General features: G+C 38.9%; 1 protein-coding gene across 5 annotated transcripts in view; it reads left to right on the top strand.

Annotated features, from left to right (window-relative positions):
* HIBCH (3-hydroxyisobutyryl-CoA hydrolase) overlaps positions 1 to 22,138 on the top strand; it is a 118,557-nt gene that overhangs the window by 5,155 nt on the left and 91,264 nt on the right. For 3 of the 5 annotated variants that reach the window (XR_012421310.1, XM_074009588.1, XM_065525774.1), the window contains exons 2-5: positions 3,993 to 4,035; positions 5,396 to 5,465; positions 17,457 to 17,597; positions 19,797 to 19,881. Coding sequence is in view for 3 of the 5 variants with exons in the window: in XM_074009588.1 (XP_073865689.1) it covers positions 17,460 to 17,597; positions 19,797 to 19,881 (223 nt within the window). In the remaining 2 variants the exon portion in view is untranslated. The remainder of the gene's footprint in view (positions 1 to 3,992; positions 4,036 to 5,395; positions 5,466 to 17,456; positions 17,598 to 19,796; positions 19,882 to 22,138) is intronic. The other 2 variants (XR_012421309.1, XM_045367403.2) reach the window with 1 other exon arrangement.

Here is a 22,138-nt window from a genome sequence, read left to right as displayed (position 1 = left end):
TGTGGTGATGCACACCTGCAATCCCAGTTATTCGGGAGGTTGAGGCAGGAGAATCGCTGGAACCTGGGAGCAGAGGTTGCAGTGAGCCAAGATTGTGCCATTGCACTCCAGCCTGGGTGACACAGCAAGACTCCGTCTCAAATAAAATCAATCAACCAACCAAATGGAAGCAATATGATTATATAGTATTTGGCAAGGAATTTGGTTGTATATATATATATTTTTGTAATTGGTCCACAGATTTTTGTGACCTATAAATTTTGTGTACAGTGGCTTTGTTTGATAGGTTTACATTAACTTTGAGTTAAATTCTGCCTTATATATAAAACTGGGACTTGGAGTTCTCTTTGTTTATTTGTTAAAACACTGCAGTTAGTACTTAAACTATTACATAAGAGTTGCAAATCTGGCAACACCTTCTTGAACTGACATTTGGGTACTGGCCTTATTAAGAACTAAAGTCATTCTGGATTTTTATACTTAAAATTTACAAAAAGATAAAATTGAGTCAAGTTGAAAACATTTTAGAAATGGTGTTTTAGGGTAGTGTAGTTCACACTTTAAAAGTAATTATGAAAACCTTATTTAGAAAATATCCCTAAATAAGATACGCTCTGTTGCTTCAGTTTCATAATTATAAAGTGTTAGTGTTAATTTTTAATGACAGCTTCCTTCTTTGAAATCATTTAGGGGAGCTTCAAACAAAGTATCTGTGCCTGTGCCCCACCTTCAGAGTTTGATTTAATTGGTCTTGGGTGTGACCTGAGCTTTGGAATTTTTACCTGTCTCCAGGTGATTTTTTTTTTTTTTTTTTAGAGACAGAGTCTCACTCTTGTCGCGCAGCCTGGAGTGCAGTGGCACAGTCTCAGCTCACTGCAACCTCTGTGTTAGAAATACCAAAATTGGGCCGGGTGCGGTGGCTCAAGCCTGTAATCCCAGCACTTTGGGAGGCCGAGACGGGCGGATCATGAGGTCAGGAGATCGAGACCATCCTGGCTAACACGGTGAAACCCCGTCTCTACTAAAAAATACAAAAAAAAACTAGCCAGGCGAGGTGGCGGGCACCTGCTGTCCCAGCTACTCGGGAGGCTGAGGCAGGAGAATGGCGTAAACCTGGGAGGCGGAGCTTGCAGTGAGCTGAGATCCGGCCACTGCACTCCAGCCCAGGCGATGGAGCGAGACTCTGTCTCAAAAAAAAAAAAAAAGAAATACCAAAATTGTTAGATGATTGGTGCTGTGAAGAAAAGTCAGCATAGAGACAAAAGGATTTCTCAGCAAGCCATTTTTACTTTCTGCAGAAAGGGTGCTGAATCGCAGATGGAACAATGGCGAGAGCAAACTTGACAAAGGAAAAGCAGACATATTTATCCCTTACGCATTTATGTTGTCCTTACTGCTGTGTCGTGCATCCTTTGGCTGGAGCGGGACCTCACACTCTTAAACTGATACCCAATATGCTAATAGCCTAAATAGGTAAGTGCAGGGAAGAACAAAGAATTTGCTTATGAAAGGTTTAAGGAAGCAGTAACATTTTTAAATAAGGAAGGGCATAGGCTGTGAGCTGGAACGTGCCTGTGAGTGTGTCCAATAGTTATGCAGGATAGGGCTTAACAAGGAGTTACTAGCACAAAGCAAGGAGACCTGAAGAAAGTCTTTAAAAGAAACTATTATTTCTAACACTTATAATTTATTCTTTAACAAGAAGAAAAACTTTGAAGAGGAAACTTTTTACTTTCTACACTCTGCCTCCCAGGTTCAAGCTATTCTGCTGCCTCAGCCTCCTGAGTAGCTGGGATTACAGGCGCCTGCCACCATGCCCGGCTAATTTTTGTACTTTTAGTAGAGACGGGGTTTCACCTTGTTGGCCAGGCTGGTCTGGAACTCCTGACCTCAGGTGATCCGCCTGCCTTGGCCTCCCAAAGTGCTGGGATTACAGGCATGAGCCACCATGCCCAGCCAAGTCTCCAGGTGATTCTAATGCACAGACCAGTCTTGGAATCACTGGCTAGGATAAGAACATTTTACTTGTGGTGAGACAAATTCAAAAATGCTAGTTCAGGAATGTAAACTGTGACCGACTTAAACAAATAGATCGTTTCTCTCTATTGTATAATTCAATTTGAATGTAATATAAAAAGAAAGTAATATAAATTTTGAAAGGTAAGTTGGATTACAAATATTTTTATAAATCCAGTCATCCAAGTTGTGGTTACAAGTGGTAACTGGTCATACTGCCTTTTGTGAAACCTCAGGCTGTTGGTCTTTGTATAATCTCAGAGTATCCTTGAAAAATTAACAGATTGTCAGTTTATCAGTTCCATTAGATAGTATATGTATCTGCACATGTGCACAGCCCTTATCAGGCTGCTGCAGCTACTGATTCTAGCTTTGACCTCTTTCCATAGATCTTAAATTTAGTTTCTTAAACAAAAAGCATGCATCTTAGTATATTCTAACTATAGTATTTTTATGTGCACATCTGTCATTACATTGTGGGTTTCTCAAGGGCAAGAGCTATGTCTTTTAGGAAATTTTTTAAAAAGCCCAAAGCATAATGATACAACTTGATGAATTTTCACAAACCAAGCATACCTAAATCACCAGCACCTGGATCAAGAAACAAGCTTTCCAGAGGCCCTCCTCATGCCTCTCTCAATCAATGCCCTTCCTGGTGTTGCCTTTTACTTTCTTATTATAATGTACATAAGGCACTTGAGTAAACTGTTCTGAAGTTTATAGCTTAGTGAACTTATACCTGCAGTCCTGTAATCAGCATCAGGATAGGGACAATTTCCAACGTTCCGTGTTTGTTCATGCCCCTTACCAGGTGACCCCACCCTCACCATTTTCATGTCTGGAGTGGTCACTTTGGTCAAGCTGTGTCTCGGACTTTGTATTCCTAGCCCAACAAGCACTTTTAAAACAGCAAAAATAGAAGTGTGTTGTGTTTATTGTTTTGTAGCCTGCTCTCCTTTTCTGGTTTGTCATGACTGCTTTTCCGTGTTAGTATTTTTAGTGGTTGTGTAATGGCTGTGTGTATTAATAGACACGGTCTTTAAAATAATGCTCTATTTTTAGACATTTACTTTGTTTTCAGTTTTTCCATCATGTAAATAATTGTGAACATATTTATCAATCAAACTTTGGTCATATTTCTGAGATTTCCCTAGTGCACATGCTTGCAGAATTAGTGGATTGAAGGGTGTGATCATTTTAAAGGCTGTGGATTTGTATTTCCAAACTGTTTACCAGAAAGGCAGTACCAATTTATACCTCTCTCTACAGTGTCTGAGAATACTGTTTGTATTGCATCTTTAACAAACGTTTTTTCTTAAGAGTAATGACTTTATTTTTTAGAGTAGTTTTAAGTTGGTGGAAAAAATGACCTGCAAATTTGAGCAGAAAAGTTTGACAAATAATAAGGACATGTATCAACCATTACAGTATCGTACAGATAAGTTTCACTGCCCTAAACATCTCCTGTGTTCCAACTGTGCATCCCTCACTCCCCCAAACCCCTGGAAACCACTGATCTTTCTACTGATTTCATAATTTTGCCCTTTTCAGAATATCATACAGTTGAAATCAGAGTGTGTAGCCTTTTCAGGACTGGCTTCTTTTGCTTAGTAGTATGTATGTATGTAAGTTTCGTCCAATTTTTTTTTTTGTTGCATAATAGCTCATTTCTTTTTTTCATGGTTGAATAATATTTTATATGGTTGTATTGAAATTGGTGTGTCTTCCAGCCATTGAAGAACATCTTGGTTACTTCCACATTTTGGCAGTTATGAAAAGTTACCATAAAATTCATGTACCAAGTGGCTATACCATTTAAAGTTCCCACCAGCAGTGAATGAGAGCTAAACCTTTTAAAACTTTTTATTCTAATAATACCTTTTAGAAGAGGCTGAAGCAAAAGGTGATATACTATTTGTAAACTGAAACATGACTACCCACATTACTGTTCTCATTTTATTCCACATTTGTTTCAGGTTTAATGCATTCAAAAGGACTAATACCATACTGCACCATTTGGTAAGTTTTGCGGGCATTATTTGTACATACAATGTACATACAATTATTTGTACATACAATGTAACTTAAAATGTCATTGTTAGAGAAGTAGAGAAATACTGGTATGGCAGGTTTCCTTGACCTTGGTACATCATGGTTCTCAACTGTAGCGTCAAGACATGGCCCACATACCTTGTAGGAGGTGGCATAAGATTATGGTTAAAACCATGGTTCTTACAAGTCAGAATGCCTGGGTTAAATAATGGGTTCACTACTTCATCTTGGGTGGATTACTTGGTCTCTTACAGCTTTCCTTTTGATATATATAAAATGAGAATAATAATAGTATCTACCTTAGAATGCTTTTAAATTATAAATAAGATAATTGTATTAATCAGCGTTCTCTAGAAGGACAGAACTAATAGGACATATGTATATATGAAAGGGAGTTTATTAAGGAGAATTGACTTACATGATCACAAGATAAAGTCCCATGATAGGCCGTCCGCAAATTGAGGAGCAAGGAAGCCAGTGATGGATCAGCCTGAGTCCTAAAACCTCAAAAGTTGGGAAGCTGACAGTGCAGCCTCCAGTCTGTGGCCAAAAGCCCAAGAGCCACTGGCAAACCACTGGTATAAGTCCAAGAGTTCAAAAGCTGAAGAACTTGGAGACTGATATTCGAGGGTAGCAAGCATCCAGCACCAGAGAAAGATGAAGGCTGGAAGACTCAGCAGGTCAAGCCTTTCCAACTTCTGCCTGCTTTTATCCTAGCCATGCTGGCAGCTGATTAGATGGTGCCCACTCAGACTGAGGGTGGGTCTACCTCTCCCAGTCCACTGACTCAAATGTTAATCTCCTTTGGCAATACCTGCACAGACACACCCAGGAAAAATACTTTGCATCCTTCAATCCAATCAGGTTGACACTCAATATTAACCATCAAAATAATGCATTAAAAAATCTAGCATAGTCTTTGGGAGGCCGAGGTGGGCAGATCACGAGGTCAGGAGATCAAGACCATCCTGGCTAATGAGATGGTGAAACCCCGTCTCTACTAAAAAAATACAAAAAATTAGCCAGACATGGTGGTGGCCACCTGTAGTCCCAGCTACTCGGGAGGCTGAGGCAGGAGAATGGCGTGAACCCAGGAGGCGGAGTTTGTGGTGAGCCGAGATTGCGCCACTGTACTCCAGCCTGGGTGACAGAGTGACAAAAAAAAAAAACAAAACAAAACAAAAAAAAACTAGCATAGTGCATGGCATGTAGCAGTCATTTTATACGTTAGCTATTATTGTAATGGTACCCTTGCAAAGTTAAATATCCATAGTTTACCAGATTGTAAGGAAGAAATACATTTTATTCACTTTTATATCTCTTATAGAGGCTGACAAGTAAATTGCACGTAAAAACAATAACAGGTCATCTGATATCACTGTATTCTAGGTGGTACTGTAAGTATTTGTCGTGTTATTAGCTCAGTTAATTCTCATGATAGTCCTCTGTAGTACATACTACAGATCTCTTATTTGCAATTCTAAAACCCTAAAACCAAAAGTTTTTTTGTTAGTTTGTGGTAAATGCATTGGCAAAATCTGACCTGGATGTACTTGAAGCTCTTTTAGTTTTTATCCTAACTAGTGTGAACGCTTATGGTTTGGTGCATAAATATAAAAACACTGTATTACTATGTAATCAAGTATTACAAGGACCTAGACTCCTCTTGGGGTATTTTATAAAGCATTTAGTATGTACTGTTTTCAAAATCTAGAAAATTTTAGGAATTAAGGGATTGTAACCTTATCTCTGTATAACAGGGCAGAAATTGAGGGACAGAGAGGCTAAGTAACATGCCCAGATGTCACAGCTAGTAATTATGAGGTGTGATTTGAATCCTGGCTATCTGTCTTCATAGATTTACTTTGTACGCTCTATAGCCTCTGACAGAGTGAGCACTAAGTAACTACTGCAACTGTGCCTCTGTTAAACCTAAGTGGAGATGGGGATACAAAGCCTGGCATATCCCCTCCTAACTGTGTTAGTCTGTGTTTTTCTGTTGCTTATAACAGAATACCTAAAACCGAGGAATTTGTAAAGAAAAGGAACTTATTTCTTATAGCTAATGTAGGTTGAGAAGTCCAAGGTCAAGGTGCTGCATCTGGTGTGGGCCATTTTGCAGGTGGGTCCTCTCTGTAGAGCACCAAGGTGGTACAGGACATCATGTGACAAGGAGGCTAAGTGTGCTAGCTCACTTCTCCCTCTTCCTCTTAAAAACCCATAGTCTTACTCCCATACTAACCCATTGATTCATTAACTCATTAATCCATTAACCCATTAATTTATGAATGGGTTAATCCGTTCATGTGAGCAGAACTGTCATGCCCAATCACCTCTTAAAGGACTCACCTTTTAGTATTGCCACATTCTTTGGAGGGGGCAAATATTTGAACCACAGCACTACCCTTACTTATTTTATTCAGCTGTTGTACATGGAGGCTGAGGAGTTTCCTAGGAAAAAAAAACTAGAAGTGGTATCAGTGACTCGTATTTAGACTAAGTACATAGGTGGAATGGGAAGACATGACAGAATCCAGATCACATGGCGACTATGGTGACATGGGGCAGAAAACACCTGGAAAAAAGATAAAGACTCTCAGGGCCTAGGGGTTGAATAGTTCTGAGTCTCAGTGTTTGTTTTTATGAGTGCCTCAAGGGTAGAGAAAATGTATCCCAGGCAGTTCTTCTGTGGCCTTTCTGAGAGAGTGAGTGAGTGAGAGAGAGAGAGACAGAGAGAGATCCTTTTTATTTCATGGTGGAGTGATGGAAGTATGCCATTGATGGCAGTATTGCAGGCAGAGTTATGAGAAGTGGACAGGATTATTTTGCATTAATAGTGTGACATTCGTGGTGATGCTTCCAAGATAGAGGTAGGGAATAGAACCCAGAAGGGAGGACAGAATTCTCCATTTCTGCATATAAGGTTTGTCAAGCTAATGAAAGCCAGTGGAACCTGTCAGTGAAGCCTCATTTGTATCTGTAGACTAATTTGGAAATATTCTTACTACAAAAATATTCAGGGAAATACTTTTTTTTCTTCTTTCTCCATAATCTATTTTAAACTCGTGTTTTTTGTTTGTTATTGTTTGAGACAAGGTCTTGCTGTGTTGCCCAGGCTGGAGTGTAGTGATACTAGCTCACTGTAGCCTCGAACTCCTAGGCTCAGGTGATCCTCCTGCCTTAGCCTCTCGAGTAGCTAGGACTACAGGTATGGACCACCAACCCAGCTAATTTTTAAATTTTTTGTAGAGATGAGGTTTCTATGTTGCCCAGGCTGGCCTCGAACTCCTGGGCGCAAATGATCTTCCTGCCTTGGCCCCTCAGTGTGCTAGAATTATAGGTGTGAGCCACCATGCCTGGCCTATTTTAAATTCTTAAACAGCATTTTAATTTAGTGAGCAAAAGGTCATTTAATTTTGATCTGGATATGGAGAAAACTTCTATTTTCATTTTCTTTTTTTCCTTTTAGAAAGTAGTTCTATTCAGTATTGAGGGTATACTGTTTGGAGTGCATGAAATGATACTGTGCATATCATTTTCATGACAGCACACATGTTCTTATTATATATGTCCAGATGGTGTCCTAGAATTATTCATAGCCCATTTAATCCTACATCTGAATCTCTTTTACTCCACATCTAGATACCTAGTTCCCAAGAATACAGTAGATGATAGTGTTTTAGTCCATTTGAGCTGCTGTAACAAAATACCGTAAACTGGGTAGGTAGCTTATTAAAAACAGAATTTATTTCTCATAGTTCTGGAGGCTGGGGAGTTCAAGATCAAGGGGCCAGCAGATTTGGTGTCTGGTGATGGCCAACTTCCTGGTTCATAGACAACCTTGTTGGCCATCTTCTCTCTGTGTCCTCCTGGGGTAGAAGGGGTGAGGAAGCGCTCCAGGATTTCTTTTATAAGGGCATTAATCTCATTCATGAGGGCCAGCGTGACCTAATCACCTCTCAAAGGTCCCACCTCTTCTGCCATCACCTTGGGGGTTAGGATTTCAACATACCAATTTTGGAGGGACACAAACATTCAGTCTGTAGTGCTATACAAGCTAATAGTTAGCTTGTTAATATTTCATGGATGCTGGCAGAAGACATGACAATCTTGGATTAGAAAAAAAAAATTTTGTGAGTGGTACAACGAGCAACACTGAGCAAGTTTTCTCTTGCTCCTCAAGCCTCAGGGGAGTGATACAGAGGACCCATATGAGTGTCTGCATTTGCAGAATATTGCATGACAGTACAACTGTCATGAGATTTGGGAAACCTGCTGGTTTTAGCAAGCTGTAAATAAGTCTGTTGTCTGTCTCAGAGGAAGGCCTTACCTTCTTCTTCATGGTGGCTCACAGCAAAGACCTTCTTCTTCATGGTGTCTACAGCAGAAGACCTTCTTCTTCATAGTGGCTACCTTGAAAATGACCTGGGCAAGGAGTGGTCAGGCCCTTGGGTTCATGGCATACCCATTCATAGCACATCCAGCAGGGGAAATTCCAGTGCTCATGCCAGATAGCATCTCTCAGAAGCTAAGTTCCATTTCTTGACCTAGGTAGTGGTTACAAGAGTTTCGCATTATAGTAATTGACTAAGTTCTGTATTATACTTTGGGTGGTTGTCTGTGTGTGTGTTTTATTTTACCATAGAAACATAGAAAAAAATAAGACAGCTTTATCTGTAGTAGTGACATGGAAAGATGACCATGGCAGGTTGCTGAATTAACCATGGGAGGTGCAGAATAAGGTACAGCATTCTATTTTTGCTAATAGTTTATGGAAAAGTGCCTGAGAAAGATAGACACTAAATCAGTAGTGTTGCAAACCCAGGCAATTTTGGTTTTCACCATTTTACCTGTGGTTGCCCCCTTGAATTAAAAACAAAACATCTTACTGAGATTATGGGTTCAGCTGGATGTGGGAAATCTATTTTGCTTATTAAGAAAATGTTATATTTTATCAACTGACTTTATAGAAATAAGTTTTTAAGATAATTTTTAAAATTATTTTACAGTTTTAGATCTACAGGTAAGTTTAAAAGATAGTACAGAGTTCTTACGTACCTCTCACCCAGTTTCAGTTTCCCCTAATGCGTTTCTACATTGCTATTATGGATTGCATTGTGTCCCCCAAAATTCATATGTTGGAGTCCTAGTCCTCAGTACCTCAGAATGTGACCTTATCTGGAAATAGGGTTGTTGTATGTGTAATTAGTTAAGGTCATAATTGAGTAGGGTGGGCCCTGATCCAATATGACTGGTATGCTTATAAAAGGGAAATTTGCAGATGGTCATGTACACAGGATAATGTCATGTGAAGATTGGAGTTATGCTGCCGCAAGCCAGAAAACTATATGAAGCCAGGAGAGAAGCCTAGGATAGATCCTTCCCTAGCACCTTCAGCAGGAGCATTGCCCTGCTGACCCCCTGATTTCAGACTTACAGCCTTCAAAACTATGAGACAGTAAGTTTGTGTTGGTTAAGCCGCTTAAGTAGTGGTACTTTGATATGGCAGCCCTAGCAAACTGCCTAATATTCTTACTATGGTACACTTATCAAAACTGAGAACATTGGTTTTGTGGTTTGAATATTTGCCCCCTCCAGAATTCATTTTGAAATTTAATCCCCAGTATGGATATATTGAAATGTAAGGCCTTTGAGAGGTCACTGGGTCACAAGGCCTCTGTCCTCACGAAGGATGAATCCATTCATTGATTAATGGGGTTATGGGAGTGAGACTGGTGGCTTTGTAAGAGAAGTAAGAGAGACTTGAGCTAGCATGCTTAGCTTCCTTGACATATGATGCCCTGTACCTCCTTGGGTCTCTGCTGAGTCCCCACCAGCAAGAAGGCCCTCACTAGATGTATCCTTTTGACTTTGGACATCAGCCTCCATAACTGTAAGGAAAGGAATAAATTCCTTTTCTTTACAAATTACACAGCTTCAGATATTCTGTTGTGAGCAACAGAAAATGAACTAAGACAATTTGTATATCACTGTTAACTCCAGACTTTATTTGGATTTCACCACTTTTTTTTCATTAATATTCTGTTCCAGGAATCAATGACACTGCATTTACTTGTCATGCTTTTTAGTCTCCTCTAGTCTGTGATAGTTTCTCAACTTAGCTTTCCATATTTTTCATGCCCTTGACAGTTGTAAGGAGTGCTGGTCAGGTAGCCTGTAGAATACCATCTCATCTGGCCTTCTCTGTTGTGTTTTTCACAATTAGACTAGAGTTAAGGTTTTTGGCAAGAACATGACAGAGGAAAATTGCCCTTCTAATCACATCATATCAGGGGGTATTTGTGAGTTTTGATAAATGCATCAGGGAGTATGTGATATCTACATGACATCATTGGTAATGCCAACTTTTATCCCTTTGTGTAAGTATCATTTATTGTTTTCCACTGTAAAGTTACTATTTTTCCCTTTCATGCTCTGCTTATTGAAAGCAAGTTAGTACGTCCAGCCCACACTCAAAAGGTGAGGGGACAAAGCTGTGTCTTTTGAAAGGGAGATAACTACGTATGTCATTTAGAATTCTGTAAGGAAGATTATCTTTTCTCCTCCATTTATTTATTCTGTGTGAAGTCATGGATATTTATTCTTTGGGCTATCATCTAATATCAAATTATTGATTGTTTCATTGTTCCAGTTCTGGCCATTAGGAATTCCTTCATTTTGGCTTCTGTATTTCTTTCACGTGACCCCATCCTTTTAATTTTTTTTTCTTTTTGAACATTTCCTTTCTGGTGCTAGAAGGTGTGCTCTGGACTCATTTTGTGTTTTCCCTATCTTAGTGCTGGAATCAGCCATTTCTCTAAGGAGCTCTGGTTGCCTTTATTGGAGAATTGCATTTAGAAATCAAGATCTAGACTCTGGGAGTGCTCTTTGCTACTGGGTGTCATGCCTTTCTCTCAGAGAATAGAGCTAGGGTAAGGTATGTATGTGTAATAGAATACATATACACTATGTACTTACCCATATATTCATGCATATCTATAATTGTTTCTGTACTTATTCTGTGTATGTATATTAAACTAAACATGAGTTCATAGTGATGTCTTTGTCTTTAATCCAGTACCATAGGTCAGAGTTCATTCTGTCTTTCTCTTCTAGTTCTAACTGTAACTCTGCTCCTGACAGTGAGAGCCAGGCTCCATTACTTACTAATTTAAGCCTAGTATATATGCAAAGCAGTTGCAGAATTGTTACCTGCTCCCCGCTACCAGGAAAAGCCGTGTTGATAAGAGTACATTGTTGATGTACAGTTCCTTTATCATCCATATAGTTTTCAGTCATTTCACTGATTTCCAAAGTTAGTTAGCTTCCTCATCACCACAGTCACTTCACTGAGGTTATGTCATAATGTGTAATTCAGTTAGGTTCTGAGAAAGAAAAAATCCTGTTTCCCCAAATGACTAGATCCCCCTCTCAGCCAAGGGGACCCCAGAGAAAGCTGAAAAAATGAATTCCTGGCCAAGATAGATTGGGAGCTTGGACATACTTTGTAATACTTCCTCCCTCGTTAGCCACCATTAGGCTTTCTTCCCTAAGAGTTAAACAGAATTTTTCCCCTGCTAATTTCAAGCAACCACCTAACTGTTGCCTTCTTTTTGCAATTTTGACACAGCAGCTGACCAGCATTCCTTCCTAATAAAAGACCAGTGATGATGGAGTGGTTCTGGCCAGTCTGTGGAGGGAGGCTGCACACAGTGGGACTCCATTTCCTCTGTTTCATCTTTTGATGTATAGGGCCTAATTGTGATACATTTAATTGTTAAGTCTCCAACCCAGAGTTAATGTGGCATGCATGTTGCATATATGTTGGCTTACTGTACATGCATGTGCCTCCTGTTTGTGAATATTCATAGCTCCTCCTATAACCTCTTGAATATGTTTGTGTAGCCAGCCAGTTCAGCATAAATTCCCATTTCATCTTTCCCTGGCTAGAAGTGCTTGCTCTTGACTTCTGCCAGAGGCTGTGCTTCCCAGCCTGTGGGTTGGTCAGCCTGCAGCCTCTTTTATGAGAAGTAAAGCTGTTTTTTCCAAACTTACGAATCTCTGATTCTTCAATTGACAGTTCATCTGTCATAGTCTGCATGCCGTATTGGAATTCCCTGATATCCTGGGTAATTTTTTTCCTTTTTAAAAGATAGTTCATGCTATGGTTTGAATGTATGTGTCCTTCCAAAATTCATATGTTGGAGCCTAATACCAAATGTGTTGGTATTAAGAGGTGGGGCTTTTTGGGAAGTGATAAGTCATGAGCACCCCACCCTTATGGATTAGTGTTCTTATAAAAGAGGTTGAAGGGAGTTAACTAGTCCTTTTTGCCCTTGTCCTTCCTTGTGCCATGTGTGGATACACAGAACTCATGAAAAATAAGGTCTTACCAGTCTCTGAATCTTGAACTTGAACTTGCCTTGATCTTGATTTTGAACTTCCTAGCCTCTATAACTGTTAGAAACAAATTTCTGTTCTTTATAAATTACCCAGTTAAAGGCATTTTGCTGTAGCAGCAGGAATGGACTAAGACAGTTGGTGTACATTAAAGTTCACTGTTTGTGATGCACATTTCTGTGAGTTTTGACAAATTTATAAATGGTGTGCCCACCACCCCAATACCACGCAGAGGAGTTCCATTCCCTTATAATTTTCCATGCTTCCACTTTGTAGTCAGCCGCTTCCCCTTCCCCCACCTCCCTCTCCCTCCTCTGGGGATTGAGATTGACTGCCTCGTTAAATTTTCCTTTTCTTTTGTCCCCAATTCCTTTTCTTCAGCTGTTGTTGACAAGCACTAAGGTCCTTAGGCTATGGTCTTAAAGTGCTTCTCTTTTGAGATGAAGACTTTTATTTAGTAGGCCTCTATTTCCTTCCCCCACTGGAATGAGACATCAGAGCCCTAGGGCTACAAGCTTGAGGTTTTCCTTCCCTTCCCTGCAGATAAAGCCTTTTGTTCTGTGTGGGAGATAAAGGGAAAGGATTTAGCAGTAATCTCTGTTTCCCTCCTGAGCCCGCACCCTCTGGCTCCTGTCTTTGCTAGGAAAGCCTGGTTGGGTTCCAGGAAAAAAAGTCAGGAAGAGAGTGGGAAATGTTAACTAAGATTAACATTTTTAGTTAATCTTTCTTATGGTTTATGCCCCTGGTAAGCAGGGGCGGCTGCTTCACTTCTAATTACAACATTCATGTAGATTTCTCTTTAGACTAATTTATAGCCATTGAGACAGACAAGTGTCTGATCTTTGACAAACCTGACTAAAAGAAGCAATGACAAAAGGATAACTTATTCAATAAATGGTGCTGGGATAACTGGCTAGCTAGATGTGGAGAATTGAAACTGGACCCCTTCCTTAGACCATATACAAAAATTATCTCAAGACGAATTGAAGACTTAAATGTAAAACCCAAAGCGGTAAAAACCCGGAAGACAACCTAGGCCGTATCGTTCTGAACATAGGAATGGGCAAAGATTTCATGACGCAGATGCCAAAAACAATAACAACAAAAGCAAAAATTGACAAATGAGATCTTATTAAAGTAAAGAGCTTCTGTACAGAAAAAGAAACTATCAACAAACATACAAGCTACAGAATGGGAGAAAATGTTTGCAAACTATGCATCTGACAAAGGTCCAATATCCAGCATCTATAAGAAACTTAAATTTATGAGAGAAAAAAAACTTTTCAGAAGAAGATACACATGCGGCCAACCACATATGGAAAAAAAAAAAACCTCAGTATCACTGATCATTAGAGAAATGCAAAACAAAACCATGATGAGATACCATCTCACACCAGTCAGAATGACTATTATTAAAGTCAAAAAATAACAGATGCTGGGAGGTTGTGGAGAAAAGGGAACGTGTATACACTGTTGGTGGGAGTGTAAATTAGTTCCACCGTTGTGGAAAGCAGTGTGGCGATTTCCTCAAAGAGCTAGAAACAGAACTATCATTCGACCCAGCAGTTCCATTACTGGGTGTATACTAAAGGAATATAAATTACACTACCATAAAGACGCAGGCACACATATGTTCACTGCAGGACTATTCACAATAGTAAAGACATGGAATCAACCCAAATGCCCATCAGTAGCAGATTGGATAAAGAAAATCTGGTACATATACCCCATAGAATACTATGCAGCCATAAAAAAGAAGAAGTTGTGACCTTTGCAGGAACATGGAGGGACCTGGAGGCCATCATCCTTAGCACACTAATGCAGGAACAGAAAACCAAATACCGCATGTTCTCACTTATAAGTGGGAGCTAAATGACATGAACACATGGACACAAAGAGGGAAACAACAGACACTGGGGCCTACTTGAGGGTCGAGATAGGAGGAGGGAGAGGCGCAGAAAAAAATAACTGTTGTATTCTAAATTTATGTGACAGTCTGTACAACAAACCCCCATGACATGAATTTAATTATGTAACAATCCTGCGCATGTACCCTGGAACTATAATAAAAGTAAAAAAAAAAAACTTAACACTGTTTCCTAGCATTTAGAAAAATAAATCCATGTGTATCTATCTGTGAAAAAAAGTGTCAGACTGTTTTTTTCAGGTTCTGTAAGTTTATCCTTCCCCAGTACGTTTGTTTACTTGTACTCAAGAGTATATCCGGGGTGTGTGTGTGTGTGTGTGTATCAGACTTTGATAATTGTGAATATGATTACAAAATATATCTTACTATTGCTAAAGTTTTGATTTAAATTTCTCATTAGAGAAACTCAGAAATTCAGATGAAATTGAAACACAACTTTTTCTGTTTAATAATTGTTCCTGTAACTTTAAGCGAATATAAATTATTTCTATTTTTATCTGATAATTTTAACAAAAATTAACTCCAATATTAAATGTGCAACTTGATTTCATAAAGGAGAACTTAAACATTGTGTAAACGTTGCTTAATGCAGTCAAAATATGTACTTTTAGTTATTAGATTTTTGCTAATAAGTATGCTGTTTAGTTTTAATTGGCATTCTCCAGTTAAAATTTTCCAATTTCAATTTTCAATTTTACATTACACACTTTTCCCATGCAAGATTTTAAGTGTTGCCTTTACATAAAGGAATGTGTTAAGAATGGTGGTGCCATTTTCAACATACCTGACACAAACAAGCAATGGGGAAAGGATTTCCTATTTAATAAGTGGTGCTGGGAAAACTGACTAGCCACATGCAGAAAGCTGAAACTGGACCCCTTCCTTACACCTTGCACAAAAATTAACTCAAGATGAATTAAAGACTTAAATGTAAAACCCAAAACAGTAAAAACCCTAGAAGAAAACTTAGGCAGTACTATTCAGGACATAGGCATGGGCAAAGACTTCATGACCAAAACACCAAAAGCAATTGCAACAAAAGCCAAAATTGACAAATGGATCTAATCAAACTAAAGAGCTTCTGCACCACTAAAGAAACTATCATCAGAGTGAACATGAACAGGCAACCTACAGAATGGGAGAAAAGTTTTGCAATCTACCCATCTGACAGAGGTCTAATATCCAGAATCTCCAAGGAACTGAAACAAATATACAAGAAAAAACAACCCTATCAAAAAGTGGTCGAAGGATATGAACAGACACTTCTCAAAAGACATGTGTACCGCCGACAAACATGAAAAAAAGCTCATTACTGGTCATTAGAGAAATGCAAATCAAAACCTCAGATACTATCTCACGCCAGTTAGCATGGCGATTATTAAAAAGTCAGGCAGGCTCACGCCTGTAATCCCAGCACTTTGGGACGCCGAGGCGGGCGGATCACGAGGTCAGGAGATTGAGACCATCCTGGCTAACACGTTGAAACCCCGTCTCTTTAAAAATACAAAATATTAGCCCCGTGTGGTGGTGGGTGCCTGTAGTCCCAGCTACTTGGGAGGCTGAGGCAGGAGAATGGCGTGAACCTGGGAAGCGGAGCTTGCAGTGAGCTGAGATGGCGCCACTGCACTCCAGCCTGGTCGACAGAGTGAGACTCCGTCTCAAAAAAAATAAAAAGCCAGGCAACAACAGATGCTAGTGAGGCTGTGGAGAAATAACACTTTTATACTGTTGGTGGGAGTGTAAATTCAACCATTGTGGAAGACAGTGTGGCGATTCCTCAAGGATCTAGAACCAGAAATACTGTTTGACCCCGCAATCCCATTTCTGAGTGTGTACCCAAAGGATTATAAATCATTCTGTTACAAAGATACGTGTACACATATGTTTATTGCAGCACTATTTACAGTAGCAAAGACTTGGAGCCAACCCAGATGCCCATCAATGATAGACTGGATAAAGAAAATGTGGCACATACACACCATGGAATACTAAGCAGCCATAAAAAAACAATGAGTTTGTGTCCTTTGCAGGGACATGAATAAAGCTGGAAGCCATGATTCTCAGCAAAATAACACAGGAAAAGAAAACCAAACACCATATGTTCTCACTCATAAGTGGGAGTTGAACAATGAAAACACATAGACACAGGGAGGGAAACATCACGCACCGGGGTCTGTTGGCGGGTGGGGGCCAAGGGGAGGGAGAACTTTAGAACAAATACCTAATGCACGCAGGGCTTAAAACCTAGATAACAGATGGGTGCAGCAAACCACCATGGCACATGTATACCTATGTAACAAACCTCCACATTCAGTACATGTATCCCAGAACTTAGAATAGTGATGCCATGAGTCCTGATGGTTGGGTATAGCAGAGTCCTGGGAAATCACTGTGTAGTTAAAACTGTGTTCCTGACAGGTGTTTTATTAGTTAGTACTGCAAAATCAATTATTAAGTCTGTCGTATTATAATCTGGCTGCAAACTACTTATTCTGCCTACCCTTTCACCACTCATTTCCTCAGCTAGCCTTTGTTCCACTAACGTTTTAACATCTTAAGAAACATTTCCAAATAATCATTGCTTATGGCTTAGCATGTGCGGTTTCCTCTACCTGGAATTCTCATCTCCCCTTTTTCTTGGGATACATCAAGCCCCAACTCAAATATTCTATTTTCAAGTTGACCATAGCTACAATAGTAAGAATTATTTGCCCTCTCTTATTCATCTTTGCTCTCTCAGCATGTAACGTAGAGCTTTATATACAGTAGTAAATTAAAAGATTTAAGAGTATTTCAAAGTCCAAGAAATTCTAGACTGGGGTCTATAGTAAGTCAGTTTATTCAGTTGGCTCAGAAATAAAAATTTAGGAGGTGTGTATGATTTGCTTTGGAATCGTCCATCTACATAATCTAAATAACTTTAGAAACTTGTAAGATGTACCTATTCATTCCTTTAGTTGCCATTAATATGCAAGATTTGCATTTGATATGCATGTTTTGATGTTGGCTTGTGATAAAAACTTAAGAAATTTTATCATAAAGTTATTCTTTGTTTATACAGAGAATGTCCAAGCACACAGATGCAGCAGAAGATGTGCTATTGGAAAAAAAAGGTTGTGCGGGAGTCATAACACTAAACAGACCAAAGTTCCTCAATGCACTGACTCTTAATATGATTCGGCAGATTTATTCACAGCTAAAGGTTTGTAATTTTCTTATTGCAGTTACATGGATTCTTCTCAAAGTATATCATAATAGGACACTTCAGGTATTTTCTCCCATAGAATCACATAATTATCTGGGATCTGCATCTCAGTAAGCCCCACTGATTCTTGAGGTTTCAGTGTTTCCCCTGTGCAGTTATTCTTGAGCATCCCTGGTGATAGGGAGCTCACTGTCTCCTGAGGCAGATTCTTTGACTTTTATATAGCACTGATTTGTTTGCAAGTTTCTTTTTGTGTTCTGGCACTCTGTGTTTCTCTGACCTTTAAACTAGTGATACTTTTTCTGCCTCTGAGAGAATGAGTGTACAAATCTAATCTGCTTCCACCTGATGACCTTTTCATTTGAAGACAGCTGCTTTTTTTTTTTTTTTTTTGAGACAGAGGAGTCTTGCTCTGTCGCCCAGGCTGCAGTGCAGTGGTGCCATCTTGGCTCACTGCAAGCAGGCTCCGCCTCCCGGGTTCACGCCATTCTCCTGCCTCAGCCTCTGGAGTAGCTGGGACTACAGGCGCCTGCCATCACACCCGGCTAATTTTTTGTGGTAGAGACGGGGTTTCACTGTGTTAGCCAGGATGGTCTCAATCTCCTGACTTCGTGATCTGCCCACCTCGGCCTCCCAAAGTGCTGGGATTACAGGTGTGAGCCACTGTGCCCAGCCAGACAGCTACTTTTAAACTGCCTGCTTTTTCTCAGAGAAGGCCATAAACTCTCGTAAGTGAACAGCATGGAATAGTAGAAAAACAGGACTTAAAGTCAGACTGTCTGGTTTGAAACTTGGATTTCTATTTATTAACTGTGTAAGCTGGGAAAGTTAATCTCTCCGTACCTCAATCTCCTCAGCTCTGAAATGGGGATGATGATATGTAAAGATTAAGTGAATAGTGTATGTAAGTACCTAATGTAGTCTGCCATGCAGATGTAGAACAAATCCCAGTTTTCCCCTGACGACCAGTTCTTTAATTCTTCATTTGATGAGTCTGTCTTCCATTCTTGTGTTTCTGTTTGAGATACCATTATAATATGTCTCAAAATGTGATACATAGAAATAAGCCAAATGTTGCAAATAATAGAGTTGGGCCAGAGTGGAAGAAATTAGAAATGTTCATGTTATAATAACATTTCTATTAATGTAATTAATATAGTCCAGTATTGCGCGAACCGTTTGGACAATCACGTCTGTCCAGCTACGTCTTCCTTGTGCGTTACATATTTATTCTGTAGTACAGGTTGAACATCCTTAATTCAAAATGCTACAAAATTCAAAAACTCTATAAGTATGGACATGACGCCGCAAGTGGAAAATTCCACACCTGGCCTCATGATGGGTTGCAGTCAAAACACAAGTGCCCGACACACTGTTTATTCAGCATCCCTAAGGGAAAAAATTAATTACCTTCAGGCTATGTGTATGAGGTATATATGAAACCTAAAGGAATTTCCAATCCCCAAGATATGTTATTCTGTATATGCAAATATTCTAAAATCTAAAAAAGTCTGAAACACTTCTGGTCCCAAGCATTTCAGATGAGGGATACTCAACCTGTATAGATTGATAGAACCCCTGTTAAGTTTTCTGTCTGTAGGTAACTAATTTTTCATTTCGTCCATTGTTCTGGATTTTCACATTTTCATTGGCTCTTGATTCTTTCATCCTACTTATTTGTTAGCTGTCTTTACCAATCCCAAATCCCTTGGATTTTTTATCAATATTATACGTGGTTTCACTCTGTTACTTATACATTAAGAGTAAGACAGTGAGCCCTGTATCAGCACAGTAGAAAGGTTATTGCTATATTTATCAGCAGTCTTTGGGTCGATTTGTTCTCCAAATTTATACGTTTATGTAACATCATTATTATGCCCATATTTGTTCATCTTGGTATCAAAGTTATGGCAAAGATTTCAGGTGCCATCTTGAAATTTGGATCACACAATGTACTCGTCTAGCAACCTTTTGAAATAGCCTAAGCCTCTACTTTATCTGGGAAAAGCAAATGAAGTTCATTCAATGAAGAATGGGATGAGATTTGTTCTTCTGGATATCCCTTATATAAGAATATGTACTGTCACACACATATATGTATATGAATATATTATTGTGTATATGTGCATATGCATATAACTTTAATGAGTTTGTGTTTATAATATGTTTATATCATCTTCTGTTACATTTGAATAGAAGTGGGAACAAGATCCCGAAACTTTCCTGATCATTATAAAGGGAGCTGGAGGAAAGGCTTTCTGTGCTGGGGGTGATATCAGAGGTAAAAACTTTTCCCTTTCACCTGAATGCTTCCCCGCCCCACTAAAACTGATCAAGTATTGTCAAATTTTTGTAGTAATTTGTAATTTGCTTTACTTCTTAGAACTTTTTATTATAAAGTTAATACATTCTTAACTTAGAAAAAAGAAAAATTTGAAGACTTAACTTTCTGCAGTTAGTATTAGCAAACGAGGAGAATAGCTGATATTTTTTCTCACTACACAAATACCCTTTCGAAATTTAAATATGTTGTCTCTCTCCCTGAATCATCACAAATAAAATGTCCAGTTAGGGTATATGAGTCCACTTTATATTTCAGAACAGCTGATATTAAGCAGTTCTGCTAGTCTTATGACCTATCTGGCCATGTTGACTTGCCATTCTCCAAAAATGACGTGCTCTCACATGTTCATAATTTTTCCTATGCTTCCCACTAGTCATGATCCCAAAGCAACCATCTTCTTTGTACTTATTTATAGCATTTATCCTGTTACATTGTAAATATACTTTACATGTGTTTAAACATGCTGAGATAAAAAGAGAAACTGTCTTTATTTTTCATAGTTGTTCAGGTCACTCTGTCTATACACATTTAAATGTTAAAGACAAAAGAGAAGAAATGTCTGTTCTCAGCATCATTGTCATGGTCATAATCACTATAATCATGATTATAGTATAATCAGAGTATATTATATATAGTATATTATACTCTGAGTATATATAGAGACACTGATGCTGAGAACAGACATTATAGTATAATCATGATTATAGTCATAATCACTATAATTGTCCATATTATATATACAGTATATTGAAACTTTTTACATTTTGTATTTTGTTCCTTGTGGAATTGGTAGGGTTCGGGGATTGTTTTTTTGTTTGTGTTTTAATTTTATTTGTTTGTTGTATTAAGACAACCATCTTTGGGCTTGTTCACCAAACTTACGTAAACCATTACCTTAGGAATAGGAAAAAAGCTGGATTCAGGATATAATTTCAGACACTTATTAATGAATTTTAAAATTGCAGTTTAATGAAAACTTTGCTTAAACTGATCTGTTAACTGAATTGTTTTTGAAATCTGTTGTTTTGCCTACAACATGCATTTTTTAATTATTTATTTATTTATTTATTTACTTTTTTGAGACAGAGTTTCACTCTTGTCACCCTGGCTGGAGTGCAGTGGCGTGATCTCTCCTCGCTGCAACCTCTACCTCCTGGGTTCAAACAATTCTCCTGCCTCAGCTTCCTCAGTAGCTGAGATTACAGGTGCCTGCCACTATGCCCTGCTAATTTTTGTATTTTTGGTAGAGACGGGGTTTCACCATGTTGGCCAGGCTGGTGTTGAACTCTTGACCTCAGGCGATCCGCCTGCCTCGGCCTTCCAACAACGTGCATATTTTTAAAATACTGTTTTTCAGCCTTGAGTTAGCCTTTCATCTGGCCTGTGATCTTGTCAGTTTTGTGTGTTGAGTTTATTAGCTGCTTCTGACTGAGCTATTTCTGCATATAGGCCTAATTTTATACTGATGTTTGGAAATAACAGTTACAAATTGTAGAATTATTGTAGTTTACACATATAAAGCAGTGGATTCAAGTCCAGGAAATGTAGTTCCTTGAAAGATTGTAGTCCAAAACGATAAGTGGACACTCAGAAAATTTTCAAAAAATGATTGTGAAGGACATTTAACTTTAATTTAGATGGAACTAATTGATTAGAATAAAAATTAGAATAAAAATTAGGTCAGAAAAAGATTTGAAGGAAATTTGAGAAGGTTTTTGAGGTAAAAGAGTTTCATTCCAAAGGCGATAAAACTTATGTTCCTTTCCTTTTAGAATTGGTAAGCAGTTATAAGAGCTGAATAAAAGATGATAGACAATGACAGTAATTTTTTGTTTGTTTGTTTAGGTATATATGAGTGAAACCTCAGAGTGGTAAAAGTAGATGTCAGATCTTTCTTTTAAAAACCAGTAAAAGGGCTGGGTGCAGTGGCTCACACCTGTAATCTTAGCACTTTGGGAGGCTGAGGTGGGAGGATTACCTGAGCTCAGGAGTTCAAGACCAGCTTGGGCAACATGGTGAAACCCCGTCTCTACTAAAATACAAAAAAGAAAAATTATCCGGGCGTGGCGGCATGCGCCTGTATTCCCAGCTACTTAGGAGGCTGAGCCAGGAGAATTGCTTGAACCTGGGAAGTGGAGGTTGCAGTGAGCCGAGATCACGCCACTGCACTCCAGCCTGGCGACAAGGCAATACT

Source organism: Macaca fascicularis, chromosome 12 (assembly GCF_037993035.2).
Source record: "Macaca fascicularis isolate 582-1 chromosome 12, T2T-MFA8v1.1".
Lineage (NCBI taxonomy): Eukaryota > Metazoa > Chordata > Mammalia > Primates > Cercopithecidae > Macaca > Macaca fascicularis.
The sequence above is the reverse complement of the archived record's forward strand: the minus strand, read 5'-3'. Positions and strand labels throughout refer to the sequence as shown.